The sequence below is a fragment of the Salmo salar genome, chromosome 01 (assembly GCF_965601325.2).
Source record: "Salmo salar chromosome 01, fSalSal1, whole genome shotgun sequence".
NCBI classification, from domain to species: Eukaryota; Metazoa; Chordata; class Actinopteri; order Salmoniformes; family Salmonidae; genus Salmo; species Salmo salar.
This window is the reverse complement of record NC_138291.1, coordinates 135,893,479-135,914,750: the sequence shown is the minus strand read 5'-3', so window position 1 is coordinate 135,914,750 and position 21,272 is coordinate 135,893,479. Positions and strand designations below refer to the sequence as shown.

Genomic DNA, 21,272 nt, shown 5'->3' with positions numbered 1-21,272 from the left:
CATATTATGGCAAGAATGGCTGAAATAAGCAAAGAGAAACAACAGTCCATCATTACTTTAAGACATGAAGGTCAGTCAATTCTGAACATTTCTAGAGCTTTGAACGTTTTTTCAAGCGCAGTCACAAAAACCATCAAGTGCTATGATGAAACTGGCTCTCAGGACCGCCACAGGAAAGGAAGACCCAGAGGTACCTCTGCTGCAGAGGATTAGTTCATTAGAGTTACCAGCCTCGGATTGCAGCCCAAATAAATGCTTCACAGAGTTCAAGTAACAGACACATCTCAACAAATCAAATTAAATCACATCAAATTTTATTGGTCTCATACACATGGTTAGCAGATGTTAATGTGAGTGTAGCGAAATGCTTTTACTTCTAGTTCCGACCATGCAGTAATATCTAACAAGTGATCTAACAATTTCACAACAACTACTTTATACACACAAGTGTAAAGGAATGAATAAGAATATGTACATATAAATATATGGATGAGCGATGGCCGAACGGCATAGGCAAGATGCAATATATGGTATAGAGTACATTATATACATATGAGATGAGTAATGTAGGGTATGTAAACATTATATAAAGTGTCATTGTTTAAAGTGACTAGTGATACATTTATTACATCCAATTTTTAATTATGAATGTGGCTAGAGATTTGAGTCAGTATGTTGGCAGCAGCCACTCAATGTTAGTGATGGCTGATTAACAGTCTGATGGCCTTGAGATAGAAGCTGTTTTTCAGTCTCTCGGTCCCAGCTTTGATGCACCTGTACTGACCTCGCCTTCTGGATGATAGCGGGGTGAACAGGCAGTGGCTCGGGTGGTTGTTATCCTTGATGATCTTTTTGGCCTTCCTGTGACATCGGGTGGTGTAGGTGTCTTGGAGGGCAGGTAGTTTGCCCCCGGTGATGCGTTGTGCAAACCTCGCTACCCTCTGGAGAGCCTTGCGGTTGTGGGCGGAGCAGTTTCCGTACCAGGCGGTGATACAACCTGACAGGATGCTCTCGATTGTGCATCTGTAAAAGTTTGTGAGTGTTTTTGGTGACAAGCCAAATTTCTTCAGCCTCCTAAGGTTGAAGAGGCGCTGTTGCGCCTTCTTCACCATGCTGTCTGTGTGGGTGGACCATTTCAGTTTGTCCGTGATGTGTACGCTGAGGAACTTAAAACTTTCTACCTTCTCCACTACTGTCCCATCGATGTGGATAGGGGGCTGCTCCCTCTGCTGTTTCCTGAACACCACGATCATCTCCTTTGTTTTGTTGATGTTGAGTGTGAGGTTGTTTTCCTGACACCACACTCCGAGGGCCCTCACCTCCTCCCTGTAGGCCGTCTCGTCATTGTTGGTAATTAAGCCTACCACTGTAGTGTCGTCTGCAAACTTGATGATTGAGTTGGAGGCGTGCATGGCCACGCAGTCATGGGTAAACTGGGAGTACAGGAGAGGGCTGAGAACGCACCCTTGTGGGGCCCCAGTGTTGAGGATCAGCGGGGTGGAGATGTTGTTTCCTACCCTCACAACCTGGAGGCGGCCCGACAGAAAGTCCAGAACCCAGTTGCACAGGGCGGGGTCGAGACCCAGGGTCTCGAGCTTAATGATGAGTTTGGAGGGTACTATGGTGTTAAACGCTGAGCTGTAGTCAATGAACAGCATTCTTACATAGGTATTCCTCTTGTCCAGATGGGTTAGGGCAGTGTGATTGCGATTGCGTTGTCTGTGGACCTATTGGGGCGGTAAGCAATTTGGAGTGGGTCTAGGGTGTCAGATAGGGTGGAGGTGATATGATCCTTGACTAGTCTCTCAAAGCACTTCATGATGATGGAAGTGAGTGCTAGTCGTTTAGCTCAGTTACCTTAGCTTTCTTGGGAACTGGAACAATGGTGGCCCTCTTGAAGCATGTGGGAACAGCAGACTGGATAGGGATTGATTGAATATGTCCGTAAACACACCAGCCAGCTGGTCTGCGCATGCTCTGAGGACGCGGCTAGGGATGCCGTCTGGGCCGGCAGCCTTGCAAGGGTTAACACATTTAAATGTTTTACATTTAGGAGAGTCCGCAGGTTTTGGTAGCGGGCCGTGTTGGTGGCACTGTATTGTCCTCAAAGCGAGTGAAGAAGTTGTTTAGTTTGTCTGGGAGCAAGACATCGGGGTCCGCGACGGGGCTGGTTTTCTTTTTGTAGTCCGTGATTGACTGTAGACCCTGCCACATTCCTCTCGTGTCTGAGCCGTTGAATTGCGACTCTACTTTGTCTCTATACTGACGCTTAGCTTGTTTGATTGCCTTGCGGAGGGAATAGCTACACTGTTTGTATTCGGTCATGGTTCCAGTCGCCTTGCCCTGATTAAAAGCAGTTCAGTTTTGCGCGAATGCTGCCATCAATCCACGGTTTCTGGTTGGGGAAGGTTTTAATAGTCGCTGTTGGTACAACATCACCGATGCACTTGCTAATAAACTCCCTTACCGAATCAGCATATACATCAACATCAACAGTTCAGAGGAGACTGCATGAATCAGGCCTTCGTGGTTGAATTGCTGCAAAGAAACCACTACTAAAGGACACCAATAATAAGAAAACTTGCTTTGGCCAACAAACACGAGCAATGGACATTAGACCTGTTGTGAGATTAGTCCAAATGTGAGGTTTTTGGTTCCAACCGCCGTGTCTTTGTGAGACGCAGAGTAGGTGAATGGATGATCAGACAAGATTCTCTGGTCTGATGAAACCAAGATTGAACTCTGGCCTGAATGCCAAGCGTCATGTCTGGAAAAAACCTGGCACCATCCCTACGGTGAAGCATAGCATGGTGGTGGCAGCATCATGCTGTGGGGATGTTTTTCAGCGGTAGGGACTGGGAGACTAGTCAGGATCGAGGGAAAGATGAACGGCGCAAAGTACAGAAACATCCTTGATGAAAACCTGCTCCAGAGCGCTCAGGACCTCAGACTGGGGTCACTTTCACCCTCCAATAGTACAACAACCCTATGCACACAACCAAGACAACGCAGGAGTGGCTTCGGGACAAGTCTCTGAATGTCCTTGAGTGGCCCAGACAGAGCCCGGACTTCTCTTGAGAGACCTGAAAATAGCTGTGCAGCGATGCTCCCCATCCAATCTGAAAGAGCCTAGGAGTACTGTATCTGCAATGAAGAATGGGAGAAACTCCCCAAATATAGGGGTGCCAAGCTTGTAGCGTACCCAAAAAGACTTGAGGCTCTAATTTCTGCCTAAGGTGCCTCAACAATGTACTGAGTAAAGGGTCTGAATAATTATGTAAATGTGATTTCGTTTTTTAAAATGTTTATACATTTGGTAAAATGTCAAAAAAACTATTTTTGCTTTGTCATTATGGGGTATTGTGTGTAGATTGATGAGAAAGAAAAACGATTTAATACATTTTAGAATTAGGCTGTAATGTAACAAAATGTGGAAAAAGTCAAGGTGTCTGAATACTTTCTGAATTATTATTTATAAAGTTACATATAACTAACTTATAACTAACTTTAGGTTATAGTTTCACATACCAAACCAAACCAGTGGCGATTTTAGCATGTAAATCTTAGTGGGGCAAACTCAACAATTGCACAATAATGGTGCCAAACGGTGCCCACAAACTGTTATGGCCTACATAAAGTTGTTCCGACAGATGAGCTTTGCTTTCAGCACCATGGAGTGAATCCTTACCACTGCTACACCTGGCTATCAGCGGAGCCTCGTCTGGCAGCGAAACAGTTCATTCAGCCCCATTTACTGACTTTTTAAAACCTTAGCTGATACGGCTGACTTACTTAAACAAATGTGGTGTCTACTCACTCCTTGTGGATTTCTGTAAGTCGATAAGATCCTCAATGTCCTTCAATAATAAAGAACACCAACATGAGTTTTGACTTTTGAACCATACACAAACATTATTACATTTATGTTCAGTAAATTCATAATGTTTGTTCTCATATCATTATCTAAGTATAAGCAAGTGCAAGCAAACGAGCTGCAACGAGGTAGGCCTATTCGTTCAGCACTTTCAAAGTGGATACAGACAGAAATTCAGATCGACTCTTTTAAAAAATTTCTCTGAAGGGGCATTTAAAAATGTGGAGCTAATGTTGTAAACCGCGATTGACCACACACTCCAGTACAGTAGGTGGCGGCATGCACCTTTAACGTTTGTTTGAGGACTGCCATTGCATAATAATAGAAGAAGTCCCCCCAACGACACACACACTCCAGTGGCTTGTAAAGGAATGGAATCTTTGGAAATTACACTTTGCTTGGTTTTGTCACGGTCCAGCCATGAGTAATATACTAAAATATATATGTCAACGTTCGCGTACTAATTTATCAGCTATAGAGTAAAAACCTCGTGCAAGATAAAAAGTTTGTTAGAAATATATTTAGATTGCTGTCAAATGTCAAACTAGCGTTCTACAAGGAGTTACCTCGCACCCAGAATGAATCGGAACAAGAACCTTTCACGAAGGAGACGAAATTAATGGGGAAGCACGCGGACTGCAACGTTAATGGTTTTGACTTCTGCAACAGTCATAACTGTCATTCGGAAAAGTTACTTCCCGGTAGCTACAACATTCAGAACGGACAACGTCCAGGTAAGTTACTTTATGCTGTCAAAATAGCCATCTTGCTGTTTTCCGTTAGACTAAAACCAGAGACTAACTTCAAAATAGTTCAAATTCAAGATGCAGATAACCAAAATATATGTGCACGCCTCTCTCCCTCGCGCTCTGTCTCTGCCTGCAAGTCTTCTGGGTGTAGAATATGCTGGCACAGATGTTATTTGTATTTTTATTAGTCAGTTAAGAACAAATTCTTATCTACAATGACGGCCTAGTGGGTCCCAGTGGGTTACCTGGGCCTAGCAACAGTGGGTTACCTGCCTTGTTCAGGAGCAGAACGTCAGCTCGGGGATTCGATCCAGAAACCTTGCGGTTACTGGCCCAACGCTCCTGCCGCCCCGTTTTACTAAAGACGTTAGTCTTTTTTTGCCTCATGAAATTACTGTAGGCTACCGGTAGCCTGTATCGATTACGTTTTTCAGATGGAATGGAATGTTGTCCCGGCTACGGAATGTTTGTTTGCCTGTTAGGGTAGGCTACACTACGGTTTTTAAATTGCTGACTCGAAACCTCCGGTGATATGAACGGACATTTTACTTGTCTGGAAAGGATTGCCGTTTCTGAAACTGGACTAAAATCCATCGCAAGGCTATCAAATAATGTCGAGCTGCTGCGGGCAGCCTGCTTGACTGCTGCCTGCTCGCAGACCACTCTCTCCTAAAACGTTACTTTAACGTTTGTTAAATACCGTGATTTCCCAATACATTTAATAGAAATAAAACACATCTAGCTACCATATCATAAAAAACAACACAGCAGCACATCAATCAGCGACGTTTATTGTTGTTAGGGGAAAAATATACTTTTTTTTAAAAGGCTGAGCATAATATCCTATCCCATAACTTTTTAGAGAGCCGATAGGTACAACGGTAAAGTTAGTGTCATATTGGATGTGGATTTTTCTCCATCCTCATTTGATTCAGAATATAACATTTTCATTGTCATGGCATGCTTGGTTCAATAGATAATGACGAGAAAAAAATATCAAATATAAAACTAACATTACCTTGGTGCCTGAATGGAACCATATACCTACCGGCTCTCTTAAAAAGTTGGGTAAACAATATTTAGTACAAATGTGTACCGTTACATCCCTACTATTCAGTAGCCTATATCCCATGTATAGCCCCCGTCTCCCCTAATCTGCATAGCATGTGCTCCTAATCCCCTCTATACTCACAGAACGGTCAAACAATAATACTGCGCGAACCGCACCGCAGGACGAATTCAATCGGGCCGAGACCATCCTTGTTTGAACTAACCAAGGTGCGTTGTTCAGTGCCCTCCCGAGTGTGGATTGTGTTCACACCATTCCAAATGAACCAAACTAAGGGGGTAAACGCACCAGAGTTTGGAAAAAACGCTCCAAAAAATAATTTGGTGTGAAAGCCCCGAAGGGTGTTTTCACATAGTCTTATTTAAAATTAAGTATGTGGTAAAAATAAGCAGAATAACTATTCTCTTTGTATTCACAATGCCCTTGACTCAAATCTTTAAAACATGTTTTTTTTTTTTGACAGGACAAGGGAACCATAAGTACTGAGGAAAATATACGTAACAATACTCAGACAGACAGATGAACAACACATTTGGACAAGACAGTTGTCAGCAATGCCATAGCCTAATACAAAAATAAGGACAAAACATTGTTAGCTTACATTCCATGGCATTTGGAACATTTATCTGCTTTAATTGATATTGTTCAATAGAACTCTAGACGACTTAGTCAAAAAAATATGCCAAAGGAGTTTCCCAACACTCCCCCTTGCTTATATTCTCCCACTTTCTTTGATGCTGTTGAATTTGTATTGCCCTTAAAAAAGGGAACCGGACCTCAGACTTTAAGCGAATCGAACTCGGACCACCTCACGAGGGTCTCAGTTCAGATCGCTTTGGGGGGCTCTTTTGAGGGGTCTGAGTTCCTTTGGAATGTTCACACTGCACAAAAATGTAAGCGAACTGCACTGAGTTCACAAAAATTGAATGTTGGGTAAGCTGCATCCTCACAGTAGCTTTACGCAAGGTTTTGTGACTTAGACATCCTCCTCATGAATTCCACTGACCATTGGTAGAACTGTTGTAGAACTCTAGTGTGAATATGCCTCATGCTAGCTGCATGATGTCCCTTTTGACATTGTCAGTGAGAGGTCAGGAGTGTTTTTAGGAGTTGCAGACCCAGTAGAGTAGATGGAGCAAGCCTTGTGACATTAAGGCAGAGTGGACAGTACAGGCCAGCCTGCAGGATACAGTCTGGCTGCAGTGATAGTGGTTCGCCCCAGCTTCTCCCAAAGCCCTGATAAGCCGGTAACACCATGGACAAACCAGGGGTATGTATGTAGTTGTGTGTGGTTGCGCCAGCGAGGGTGTGTGTGTGTAATCTAGAGAGTTAGAGGGGTGGCTGAGCAGGGTTTAGGGGATTGTTAGGGAGTGCCCCAGCCCTGCGTGTTTTTAGTGTTTCACCAAAACAGAGAGCGCTGAAAGAATACTGAGCTCTGCTTATTGATATCAGCATGGAACGAGTCTGGCTGTGTCCCAAATGGCACCCTATCAACAAGCTCTGTCTCATTGCAGAACGAAATGATTATCCACTTTTCTACAAACCAGAGTATGTGATTGGATTTGAGCTGTCGGCAATCTTGCTCATGGAGCAGTGCTTATGCACCACTCCAGAGCTCCACTTCCTTTCCAACCACTTTGCGCTCACGGGGGGGACTTCAGCTACAAATTTGCTCCATTCATTAAACTCACAATTTAACCAACATCTATTTTTTTGGACAACCGGGACTTACCGTTTGGTTTTGAAGTAATGAAACCAAACCATATGATTTGAATGAAAAGTATTTTAATAAACATGAGGCTACATGTCATATTAAACAGCATATATGGTGCATTCAGAAAGTATTCAGACTCCTTGACATTTAACACATTTTGTTTCGTTACAGCCTTATTCTAAAATGTATTCAAATATTTTTACCCCTCAATCTACACACAATACCCCATAATGACAAAGCAAAATGTAGCTAATTTATTAGAAATAAAAAACAAAAATAGTATTCAGACCCTTTGCTATGGCACTTGAAATTGAGCTCAGGTGCATCCTGTTTCCATTTATCATCCTTGAAATGTTTCTACAACTTGATTGGAGTCCGCCTGAGGTAAATTCAATTGATTGGACATGATTTGGGAAGGTGCACACCTGTCTATATAAGGTCCCACAGTGCATGTCATAGAAAAAACCAAGCCATGTGGTCGAAGGAATTGTCCGTAGCGCTCCAAGACAGGATTGTTTTCGAGGCACAGATCTGGGGAAGGGTACCAAAAAAAATTCTGCAGGGTTGAAGGTCCCAAGAACCCGGTGTCCTCCATCATTCTTAAATGTAAGAAATTTGGAACCACCAAGACTCTAACTAGAGCTGGCCGCTCGGCCAAACTGAGCAATCGGGGGAGAAGGGCTTTGGTCAGGGAGTTGATAAAGAACCCTATGGTCACTCTGACAGAGCTCCAGAGTTCCTCTGTGGAGATGGGAGAACCTTCCAGAAGGACAACCATCTCTGCAGCACTCCACCAATAGGGCCTTTATGGTAGAGTGGCCAGACGGGAGCCACTCTTAAGTAAAAACAGCATGCTTGGAGTTTGCCAAAAGGCACCTAAAGGACTCTCAGACCATGAGAAACAAGATTCTCTGGTCTGATGAAACCAAGATTGAACTCTTTGGCCTGAATGCCAAGTGTCACATCTGGAGGAAACCTGGCACCATCCCTACGGTGAAGCATGGTGGTGGTAGCATCATGCTGTGGGGATATTTTTCAGTGGCAGGGATGGGAGACTAGTTAGGATTGAGGGAATGATGAACGGAGCAAAGTACAGAGATCCTTGATGAAAACCTGCTCAGGACCTCAAACTGGGGCCAAGGTTTACCTTCCAACAGGATAATGACCCTAAGCACACAACCAAGACAACGCAGGAGTGGCTTTGGGACAAGTCTCTGAATGTCCTTGAGTGGCCCAGCCAGAGCCAGAGCTCCCCATCCAACCTGAAAGAGCTTGGGAGAATCTGCAGAGAAGAATGCATTTTAGATTTCTTCAAAGTAGCCACCTGTTTCCTTGATGACAGCTTTGTAAACTCTTGGCATTCTCTCAACCAGCTTCGCTTGAAATGCTTTTCCAACAGTCTTGAAGGAGTTTCCACATGCTGAGCACTTGTTGGCTGCTTTTCCTTCATTCTGCGGTCCAACTCATCCCAAACCATCTCAATTGGGTTGAGGTCGGGTGATTGTGGAGGCCAGGTCATCTGATGCAGCACTCCATCACTTTCCTTCTTACACACCCTGGAGGTGCTTTGGGTCATTGTCCTGTTGAAAAACAATTGATAATCTGTCATGGAAATTCAGTACTGAGAGAGACTTGGTCAGTTCTTCAAACAATCATCTTTATTTAATATCGATGAATTATTGCAATAATGAGACCGTCAGCCCAACAGTCTTGTTCTGACTGTTAGGCTGAGAGCCTAGCCTTTACAGACAGTGCACAGTTTTTATATTGCTCATACCAAGATTGCTTAGTCGTTTCTAACCTTCCCATAAGCCACCTTGGTTATCTACGTAGGATGGTGTTTTACTTAGTTCCCCAGATGCCAGGAATATGAGACAATGAAGCATTGTTCTACTCCTCTGTATCCCAGTTACAATCACCCCACATTCTGTCACTGGAATGCCATCTGTAGGTTTTATCACCAGGTCAATCAATTGTCAGCTCCAGCTATCTCTAGTAAAACCTGTCCACGACACCCAGACTAGCTGCAGGAAGCTAGAGTGGACACCATAAAACTCAGCATTAGCAGGACCGAAATATCTTACTCGTTGTTAAGTAAATAATTGTTACATATCCAACAAATAAGGTGAATTCATCATTTTTCCCTCAAGTCCCACTAAGCGCAAACCAGATGGGAGGGTGTATCACTGCAAGATGCTGTGGTAGCCATGCTGGTTAAGTGTGCCTTTTAATTCTAAATAAATCAGTGTCACCAGCAAAACACTACCACCTCCATGCTTCACGGTGGGAACCACACATGCGGAGTAAATCTGTTCACTTAATCTGTGTCTCACAAAGACACGGCGGTTGGAACCAAAAATCTCAAATTTGGACTCATCAGACCAAAGGTCAGATTTCCACCGACCTAATGTCCATTGCTCGTGTTTCTTGGCCCAAGCAAGTCTGTAATTTATTATTGATGTCCTTTAATAGTGGTTTCTTTGCATCAATTCGGCCATGAATGCCTGATTCACACAGTCTCCTCCGAACAGTTGATTTTACGATGTCTGTTACTTGAACTCTGAAGAATTTATTTGGGCTGCAATTTCTAAGGCTGGTAATTCTAATGAACTTATCCTCAGCAGCAGAGGTAACTCTGGGCCTTCTTTTCCTGTGGTGCTCCTCATGAGAGCCAGTTTCATCATAGTGCTTGATGATTTTTGCAATTGCACTTGAAGAAACTTTCAAAGTTCTTGAAATGTTCCATATTGATTGACCTTCATGTCTTACAGCAATGATGGACTGTTTCTCTTTGTTTATTTGAGCTGTTCTTGCCATAATATGGACTTGTTCTTTTACCAAATAGAGCTATCTTCTGTATGCCATGCCTACCTTGTCACAACACAACTGATTGATGGGTTCAAATGCATTAAGGAAAGAAATTCCACAAAGTAACTTTTAACAAGGCACACCTGTTAATTGAAATGCATTCCAGATGACAAACTCATGAAGCTGGTTGAGAGAATGCCAAGAGGGTGCAAAGCTGTCAAGGCAAAGAGTGGCTACTTTGAAGAATCTAAAATGTATTTTTTTTTACTTTTTTTTGTTTACTACATGATTCCTTATGTGTTATTTCATAGTTTTGATGTCTTCACTATTATTCTACAATGTAGAAAATAGTAAAAATAAAGAAAAAACCTTAGGACACACCTACTCTTAACTTTTGACTGGTACTGTATGTAAATGTGATATATTTTTTAAAATGTTTAATGTTTTTGCTTCATCATTATGGGGTATTGTGTGTAGATTGAGGGGAAAATAAACATTTGAATACATTTTAGAGTAAGGCTATAATGTCACAATTTTGAAAAAGTCAAGGGGTCTGAATACTTTCCGAATGCACTGTAAACATTCTAAATATTTCTGTAGCTAGACAGGAAGCCTAAGAAGGAACCAAAATGAATTATTTAGGCAATATTATTTCAAGGCTATAGCCTACAAAGAAATACATTGTGAAGCATTTGCAGGTGTGACGGACTAGGCTGATAAGGAGTCAGGTACATTAGGCGCTCAGCATTTATTATACAACATTTTGTTGTATTGAATCATTATGGTCTATAAATTGCACATATAGGCTGTGGCTAACTTTAAAGAATTACTTTTTTTATTTGGGTCAGTCTACAGTGCCTTTCAATTAATTTTTAGAGACACAAGTTTGGCCAGAATCTGCTCATGCTATTGTCCCTGGAGAGCAGGCCAGCAGTGGAGAATATCCTCTCTCTGCTTATTGTTTTTGTATTTATTTAACTGACTTGCCTAGTTAAATTAAGAACAAATTCTTATTTACATTGACGGCCTACCAAAAGGCCTCCTGCGGGGACGGCTGGGATTAAAAATCTAATCAAAATATTGGACTAAACACACAACACGACAAGAGACAACACTACATAGAGACCTAAGACGACAACATAGCAAGTCAGCAACACAACACAGCATGGTAGCAACACAACATAACAACATGGCACCACAACATTGTAGCAGCACAAAACAGGTACAAACATTATTGGGCACATTATTGGGCACAGACAACAGCACAAAGGGCAAGAAGGTAGGAACAATACATCACGCAAAGCAGCCACAACTGTCAGTAAGAGTGTCCATGATTGAGTCTTTGAATGAAGAGATTGAGAACTGTCCAGTTTGAGTGTTTCTTGCAGCTCGTACCAGTCGCTAGCTGCAGCGAACTGAAAATATGAACGACCCAAAGATGTGTGTGCTTTGGGGACCTTTAACAGCATGTGACTGGCAGAACGGGTGTTGTATGTGGAGGATGAGGGCTGCAGTAGATATCTCAGATAGGGGGAAGTGAGTCCTTAAGAGGGTTCTTTTGGTAAGCTTAAAGGTTTTTAGGCAAAATAACCCAATTTTAAAACTGAAAGCTCCTTGAAAGTTGGAATATGCCAGGTCTATTTGTCCAAAATCAATTATGGCCTATTGTATAGATAATTTAACAAAAATGAAGGAAACTTCTGTAAGATCAGATTTTTTTGTTTATTAATACTTTGCTACAATGACACTTAATTAGCTACCCACCTGTTGCTTTCTTTTAGCTTGTAGTAAGTATCCTACACATCATGCTTTTGGGATATGTGTCTTTTCAGATTCCAAAATGATTCTTTAGTTTTGGACACTACATCCAGGCACTCCCTCTATTGCTCTTGGTCCTCATCTTTGTAAGTCACCTTGATTTTGCAACCGTGTTATCAGTTTCTTTATTAAAATATTTGGCGAACTCCATGGCAGTAGCTAAAGCAAGGGGCTAAAGCAGTACACAAGTCGACCACAAATTCATGCTGGGCCGAGCATGCCCTGAGCTCGTGAAGTGAGCACTACTGGAGCGTTATTGGAGTGGGCGAGAAGGCCAAAGATCAGCCTTTGGGAATCTCGCTCCCCACTCCAGTCAAATTGGGCACGCTCCGCTCACATACTCTGCTCCAAACGTCAAATTTCAAAGTGTTTTTGATACCCTGGGTTGCTCCTGCTTCTCTGTATCGTTCCATTTCTCAAAATTTCGAAGTTTAGTTCAAGCCCTCATTCCAAATTGTTAAAGGTGCTAGACATGGGATGCTTTTTTTCTTTTTGTAATTTCATAAAATGTCCATAATATATCTGCATTAATAGTGGAATGATAGTGTTTCACAGGGAGATATGTTTTGAGTTTAGCCTAATGCATTCAAAACAAATCTTCCCCTCATCCCATTTCCCCTTAACATGGCAGATTCGCGCTTGAGCCTTTCACTTCCAGGTTTGGTCCACCAGCTTCAAACGGCTGTAAATAACATTTATTTTATTTAAAATATTTTGCAGAGATTTAGATGGTATACACTATTCATTGCTTATTTTCTCAAACTTAAATTGAGAGAACAGTGTCGAATTTTAGCAACCAGGAAATAAGAGCAATTTCCACAAGATATCACAGCCACAAAGTCAGAACAGCTTTGACTACGGATGCCACTCCGGCGGGAGAAATCAATAGGCGAGTCACAGCCAGTCACAACACTGGTGGGCAAGTAATACTGTGAAACACTATCATTCCACTATTAATGCAGATATATTATGGACATCATCCCTGTCCACAACATCCTAGCAAACCCAATAGTACTTGATGGTAATAACGCTCACTTTTGCACCTAGTGGCCGGTTTTGAAGGCATTTCCCGAGGTCCTCAGGACATCCAATTTTGAAGTCAATCTCCCTGACCCTAGTCCCCTTAGTGCTCTGGTCAAAAAGTAGTGCACTATAAAGGGAATGGGGTGTCATTTGGGATGCAGCTGTGACTAACTTCTCCCACCTGTAGGAGTTCAAACAGCTGTAGAAATGAATTTAGCCCATGACAATTGTTAATGTGTGAGACCGAGCAAGTTGACCACAGCTACTTTTGCTTCACTTGTCATTTTCAGCTCCGCCTGGGCTCCTGTCTACGTGATGGGAGCTGTGCGTGCTGAAAATTCTAGAGAAACGCAAGAATTCTAATAGAGGAAGTGTTGCACATCTAGCAATCTATGTAAATAGTCACAGTTAGGCCGAAGCTATACGTTACGTGTCGACCTACTTTTATGTTCACTTCCTTTTTCCTGCTATCGGTCTGCAGGGACTCCCCAAATGACACAGTGAAGAACTGAAGCACAATAGTAATCCATTGTGTGACGCAATGATGGCTTGAAACATGTTTTGTTTTAACTGCTGGTTAATATGGACCTTGTTTAGCCTACGTTTTTGGTTTGCACTACGTTTCATCATTATTACTGATGAAACGTGATGTACTAGCATAATAGCAGTACCCTAGTGCTTTTCAGCAGTCCGCTACAGTGTAGACTATTCTCACGTCACTAATTCTAGTGCTTCCCATAGGATTTTTGTTCAACAGCGGTGGCAAAGTTAGCTTGGGGTAGTGCGCGTGGCTAATGGCCCCATATTTTCGGCCAACATTTTTAGAGGCTTTCCTTTTGGCCGCAGAGATAATGTTGCTGTATTCCCAGTCATGTGAAATCCATAGATTACGGCGTAAGACTTCCTCAGGCGGAGATGTCAATAAGGAAAACATTATGAGAGAGATCTGAATATCTGACCAAGGCCAGGGAATGTTTTAGCTACTAAAAATGTAGCCTAATTATGGTGTACTTGTTTTTTTAACCTCTTGTTTTATATTCTTTATTGATTTCATACATAATGGTATCTGATCAGATTTGCTCATTATCATCATCTTGATGCTATGTACTGTAGAATGCAAACAATTATCTGCAGGTAGGTAGGTAGTTACTGCTTAGCTTTGCAGTCAGTGACATCTACAGCCACCTACCTCAGGTTCAACCCTGATTCGTAGGGAAGCTGTAGGGCTGGCACAGTAATTGTATAATCGTGTAACCACCTATTACTTATGAAGACCGTCATGAAAATAAAATGACAGCTGATGGTCATTTGACTGACATAAGTCACCCAAAAATCCATTACAGTCACAGCCCCAGGAAGCAGTTGTCGGCCCAAAGCTGAGGGTTGGAAATTTACTATGGGATTTCCATCTAGGATGAGTAACAGAATCAGTGGGACAGTCTAATCATGTCAAACGGTAGGCTTGTATCTTTATTCTGATACAGTTGGTGGATCAATAACTCTCCGCCTCATCTCCACACTCACGTGGATCGCTATTTTATCATTGTTTGACAATACATTTTATCATAAACTGTTATTATGGTTATAGTAAATTATGGTTCTCATAATTGTTGAGGTGATCAGTGTCTGAAATTATGTTTTTGTAACATTGTTTCATCATGTGAAATATCTCAATGGTCACTGCAACCGTAAAAAGATTTGCAACTTTTTACTCACCTGTTACCTCCTTTTTCACAACTGATACTGTATTGTCACAGGTCTACTCGTTATGTCATGGGAATAGAGCTGAGTATACAGTAGGTAGTACATTGTACTTATATACCGTAATAACACATTACCCTTTTCATATGTAAAACACCATTATAGTAATGTTTTGCTACCGACAATTGATAACCATAAGCGATGATAAGTCATACAGTGCATTTGGAAAGTATTCAGACCCCTTGACTTTTTCCAAATGTTTTACTTTACAGCCTTATTCTAAAATTGATTAAATTGTTTTTTTCCCCTCATCAATCTACACACAATACCCCATAATGACAAAACAGAAACAGGTTTTTAGATATTTTAGTAAAGGTAGAAAAAAATGAAATCACATTTACATAAGTATTCAGATCCTTTACTCAGTACTTTGTTGAAGCACCTTTGGCAGCTATTACAGCCTCGAGTCTTCTTGGGTATGACGCTGCAAGCTTGGCACACTTGTATTTTGGGGAGTTTCTCCCATTCTTTTCTGCAGATCCTCTCAAGCTCTGTCAGGTTGGATGGGGAGCATTGCTGCACAACTATTTTCAGGTCTCTCCAGAGTTGTTCAATCGTGTTCAAGTCCAGGCTTTGGCTGGGACAAGTCTCTGAATGTCCTTGAGTGGCCCAGCCAAAGCCACTCCTGTGTTGTCTTAGCTGTGTGCTTAGGGTCGTTGTCCTGTTGGAAGGTGAACCTTCGCCCCAGTCAGGTCCTGTTTTCATCAAGGATTTCTCTGTACTTTGCTCCGTTCATCTTTCCCTCGATCGTAACTAGTCTCCCAGTCCCTGCCGCTGAAAAAATCCCCACAGGATGATGCTGCCACCACCATGCTTCACCGTAGAGATGGTGCCAGGTTTCGTCCAGACGTGTCGCTTGGCATTCAGGCCAAAGAGTTCAAACTTGGTTTCATCAGTCCAGAGAATCTTGTTTCTCATGGTCTGAGAGTCTTTAGGTAACTTTTGGCAAACACCAAGCGGGCTGTCATGTGCCTTTTACTGATTGGCTACCATCTGGCCCCTCTACCATAAAGGCCAGATGGGTGGAGTGCTGCAGAGATGGTTGTCCTTCTGGAAGGTTCTCCCATCTCCACAGAGGTACTCTGGAACTCTGTCAGAGTGACCATTGGGTTCTTGGTCACTCCCTGGCTAAGGCCCTTCTCCTGAGTACTCAGTTTGGCTGGGCGGCCAGCTCTAGAAAGGGTCTTGCTGGTTCTAAATTTCTTCCATTTAAGAATGATGGAGGCCACTGTGTTCTTGGGGACCTTCATTGCTGCAGAAATGTTTTGGTACCCTTCCCCAGATCTTTGCCTCGACAGAATCCTGTCTTGGAGCTCTACGGACAATTCCTTTGACCTCATGGCTTGGTTTTTACTCTGACATGCACTGTCAACTGTGGGACCTTATATAGACAGGTGTGAGTGTCTTTCCAAATCATATCCAATCAATTGAATTGACAACAGGTGGACTTCAATCAAGTTGTAGAAACATCTCAAGGATGATCAATGGAAACAGGATGCACCTGAGCTCAATTTTGAGTCTCATAGCAAAGGGTCTAGATACTTCTGTAGATAAGGTATTTCTTTTTTATTTATAATAAATTACTTAACCTGTTTTCGCTTTGTCGTTATAGGGTGTTGTGTGTAGATTGAGGCAATTTAAAAAAATCCATTTTAGAATAAGGCTGTAATGTAACAATGTGTAAAAAGGGAAGGGGTCTGAATACTTTCCAAATGCATTGTATTCTATAGAATTCTCAAAAGCTCCAGGAAACCGAAATAGGGTAATGAATTTCATATGTGAAAACGCCCTTAATTAAATATGGTACATAAACCCACTGTACGTGGTTAACCCGTTTCCTTTCCCCCAAGGGAATCCATCTGTCAGCGTCTAGTCTCTTGTGGATACAACGGGATGCGCGAGGTAACGAGCAGCATTAGTTCCGGAGCTTTGTACAAATCACGATTTCGCAGGTGTTCGCATCTCTCGAATTTCGTGAGGGGACATTTGGCACGTTGACTTGCCCGTAACTTGCGAAAAGAGTTCTGGGTTAACTGAGATTAGATTGCGTCTCCACACAGTATGCACATACCACGTTTATTACAAATTAATCCATATCACAGTAAATCAAATACAGGAAAAGTTACTCAAATGATTTCCCATTACACAGGTTAACAAAGCAAGTTTCAAATGGCCATCATTTGTACAAGTAAGGGTTTACTGTCACTTAAAATAAACCGACTTGATTGTGCAATTCAAAGCATCCATTCATTTTAGTTGGGGGATTTTGGTTATACAGCAACAGTATGGTATTCATCTACTGGCCTAGGATTTATATCTAGTGTGCATCCCCTGTTCCCTATATAATGCTCTACTTTTGACCAGAGCCCTATCCAGAACCCTATACAATGAAAAGGGTGCTTGATTAGGATATACAGTCAGTCAAAGGTCTATATAATAACACTGACATCAACATACCATGGCACATTTTTCCGGGAATGTTGGTGTGATGACTTGTTCCTCATACAGGCTAGTATTTCACTTTCCTGGTCAGTGTGCCTTGTGACATAGTAATCTGATGCTTGCAGACAGTTTCAGAAGTGATATAATAGTACAGCTGAAGTAAGTACAACTCTCACCCTGGACATGAGTCTCAACTTTGACCTTTTTGATCTCTAGCCTCTGACCATTATTGATTCACATGTCAAAAGTATGCAGGCCTAGCACTTGTTTAGACAGTGATTTGCAGCCCTGAGCGTTGGGCTGGGTGGTATACTGTACCATATACCGGTATTGATGCGTGGACTGGTGTGGGTTTTTACGTTACCTTTTTATAACGGTATTTTAATTATCTTTCTCTCCAACCCATGCCGCTTTCCACAAAGACCTATCCCCGCCCCCTGTCACCGAAGGAGTGCATTTGTTGTTCCTTGACCACAACACACTTTCGTTCAGTCTGCATGGTCAATGCAACGATGCTGTTTTCACTTTGCTTCTTAATATAAAGTACCAGTCAAAAGTGTGCAAAGCTGTCATCAAGTCAAGGGTGGCTACTTTGAAGAATCTCAAATATAAAATAGATTTTCATTTGTTTAACTTTTTTTTGGTTACTACATGATTCCATGTGTTATTTCATAGTTTTGATGTCTTCACTATTATTCTACAATGTAGAAAATAGTCCCAAAAAATAAACTCTGGAATGAGGTGTGTCAACTTTTGACTGATACTGTCAATCCAATTGCGTTCTATAATTACACTTAGTTTGTTTTTCTTTCATCTGCAATCGGCTTGTTTGTCTTTTCTTAGGGAGTTGGGCCTAAATCGTGTTAGCCGCTAATGCTATTGGCTAGCTAGCTAGCTAGCTAATAAATGTACTGAGTCAGAGCAAACGTAACTAGCAATACAGCCTGATAATACCATTGATAGTGTAGACCTAAATCAGTATGTTGTTTGTGCATCAGTATCTTCTAAATCACAGAGGAATATGCTCGCTACATGAAGTGGCTAAGAGAATATTCAATGTGGCCAAAGATAGCAGGGCCCCCTAGGAAACACTTATATACACTTTGGTCACAATAACTCCTGGAATGTTCAGTTGTTGTCATGTCAAACAACACTATATTTGAAGTGCACACTATGATATTTTAACTATAGAATTAGAATAATTATCAACTCGCAATTGCAATATTTGGTAAAAAATAAGGCCTTGATTGTTTGCCCTTATCGTGCAGCCCTACTTAGAAGTGTGGAAATGACCTCAAATTATTGCAGGAAATGCAGAATTTGATACATTTATTTTTGGTTGTAGTTTAATTGTTTTATACTGTTCAATCAGAATGGAGAAAAACTCATTGAAATCACTTGGCATGTATGTGTTGCCACCCTAGGGTCACGCCTACTCATAAATTACATTTAGAACTTTTATTATTCAAAAACATAAAGTAGTGTCTTACTGTAATTTTAGTTGTTTTTTAAATAATGTGATATATTTTGGACATATCGCCCAGCCCTACCTGACAGGCATTCACACTTGGAAGTGTATGGTTAGCTTGGTTAGTTATTCTAATCTCAGAAAAGGCTATTTATTTTAAATATTTTATTTTACATTTATTTAACTAGGCAAGTCAGTTGAGAACAAATTCTTATTTTCAATGACGGCCTAGGAACAGTGGGTTAACTGCCTTGTTCAGGGGCAGAACAACAGATTTTTACCTTGTCAGCTCAGGAATTCGATCTTGCAACCTTTCGGGTTATTAGAATCACTCCAGTGTTAATCTGCTAAATTGTAATTACTTTGCTACAATGGCCTATTTATTGCCTTACCACCTCATGCCATTTGCACACACTGTATATAGACTTTCTTTTTTTTCTATTGTGTTATTGACTGTACGCTTGTTTATTCCATGTGTAACTCTGTTTCTGTCGCACTGCTTTGCTTTATCTTGGCCAGATCGCAGTTGTAAATGAGAACTTGTTCTCAACTAACTTACCTGGTTAAATAAAGGTGAACTAAACATTTTTTTAAACTAGTCCAACGCTCTAACCACTAGGCTACCTGCCGCCCCCCTGCTATAGCATAACTGTAAACTAAGCAGAGCAGTTAAAGTTTTGTGTTTCTATCTCACGACATGAGTCAACTGTGCTAACTGACTCCCCTCTGCCCCCTTTCATCTTCCCCTTTCTTACTTTCTTTTGCTCTTCCCCCTATTTCTCTCTGCTCTTGCTGTCTCCTCCCCTCTCCCCTCTTCTCTAACTCTCCTCATGCTCTTCTTTCTATCTCCTACACTCTGTCTCCTCTCCCTCTCTTCTTTCTCCTCCAATCTCGCCCTTTAGGTGGATGTATCCGCTGAGCCACACATGGACATGGAGTGTCCAGTATGTCCCTCGTCCAATCAGAATGGCTGTGTCCTAGACCCACTTCATGTCTCCGAGCCCAAACAGGTTGTAGCCCCTCCCTGTCTGAGGGTGCACCTGTACCACCTGGGCAGGGGCAGGGCCAATAGCCCAGACCTCACCTATCCTTCAGGGAACTATGTGGCTGAGGAGCTGTGCATCGATGCGGCCATGGCATGCGGTGAGTGAGACAATGCATAGAAAAAAGGGAATGTCTGCTCAATGTTTTTCTGTTCCCAAAGATGATTATTTGATAAAGCTTAAAGGGATACTTTGGGATTTTCCCAATGCTTTCCTTTTATCTACTTCCCCAGAGTCTGATGAACTCGTGGATACCATTTTTATGTCTCTGTGTCCAGTATGAAGGAAGTTGGGAGTTAGTTTTGCGAGCCGATGCGAACTAGAGATACCGATATCACAGACTGCCCCCAGCCTCCATCAGAACCTACATGGGCTCCAAACACGGGTCTAGTGTCTGACCCACGGGCAGTCGCCTGACCTACAGGACCTACAGTACATGATGTTTGCTCTTATTGCCCCTAAAACAAGCATTAAAGAGATACTTTGGGATTTTTGACAATTATGCTCTTTATCTACTTCCCCAGAGGCAGATGTACTCATCTCTGTGTCCAGTATGAAGGAAGTTGGAGGTAGTTTTGTGAGCCAATGCTAACTAGCGTTAGCGCAATGACTGGCAAGGCCATTAAGATTAAGGGCATCATTACGTGTTCCACAAAAAATGTGATATACCTGATCAAGTGTATTTGTGGTTTATGCTATGTAGGTAACGAAACAAGGATAACAGAATACCGGAGTAATATAAGGATATTTGAGAGAAATCCTGTGGCTGCGCATTTCATGGCGGCTCGTCACAACATTAGCTCTCCTGGGATACATTGATATAGAACATGTTATGACTCCTAGGAGGGGGAGATCTATTATTGACAAGGGAATTGTATTGAATTCACCGTTTGTGTACCATGTCTCCTAAAGGTCTGAACCAAGAGTTTGATATCAGACCATTTCTTGCACGAATATGTCACGTTCATTTGTCCTCCCTTCCAGGTCTCCTACTTGGTCATTTTGTACATGTATTAGATTCTGTAACTGGAATTATATCTACAGCCACCGTGCCTAGTGCGCGTAATGGTCATGTAGGCAGGTATTCCAACAATCTTATTTTTTTATGGTTGCCTAGGTTTTAACTTGAACCCATTTGTATGTATATAATTCTTTCTGACCATATGTATTTCTGTGATTAATTATGATTTATGCACAAAAGGGAATTGAATTGTTTCCAACCCCGCCATGTGTCATGTGCGTAATGGTCATGCGAGGTGAAATGTGTATATTTTGGGAAGTGAGCATTCAGTTTATTTGACCTGACGAAGATCCGTTTCGGATTGAATCGTAGTCAATAAAGGGATGAATTGGGAGCTTGGAGTGTGCGGCCCTTCTTTTTTATTAGCCCAGCACCTATGTTTTTAAGGATGTACGTATGACCACAAACTTTTCTATGGAAGACTTACAGTCATTATGCAACCGCTAGTTAGCAATTGCTCTAGCGCCAGTTAGCAACTTCCT

At 41.9% G+C, this 21,272-nt stretch overlaps 1 protein-coding gene across 4 annotated transcripts in view; it reads left to right on the top strand.

Annotated features, from left to right (window-relative positions):
* Positions 1-4,208: 4,208 nt before the first annotated feature.
* The window catches only part of LOC106561486 (tyrosine-protein kinase JAK2), a 77,764-nt gene continuing 60,700 nt past the window's right edge, over positions 4,209-21,272 (top strand). For 2 of the 4 annotated variants that reach the window (XM_014125501.3, XM_014125491.3), the window contains exons 1-2: positions 4,212-4,608; positions 19,629-19,869. In XM_014125501.3, coding sequence (XP_013980976.3) covers positions 4,522-4,608; positions 19,629-19,869 — 328 coding nt within the window. In that variant the 5' untranslated portion in view covers positions 4,212-4,521. Of the gene's footprint in view, positions 4,609-19,628; positions 19,870-21,272 lie in introns of those variants that run through there. The other 2 variants (XM_045688257.2, XM_014125511.3) reach the window with 2 other exon arrangements.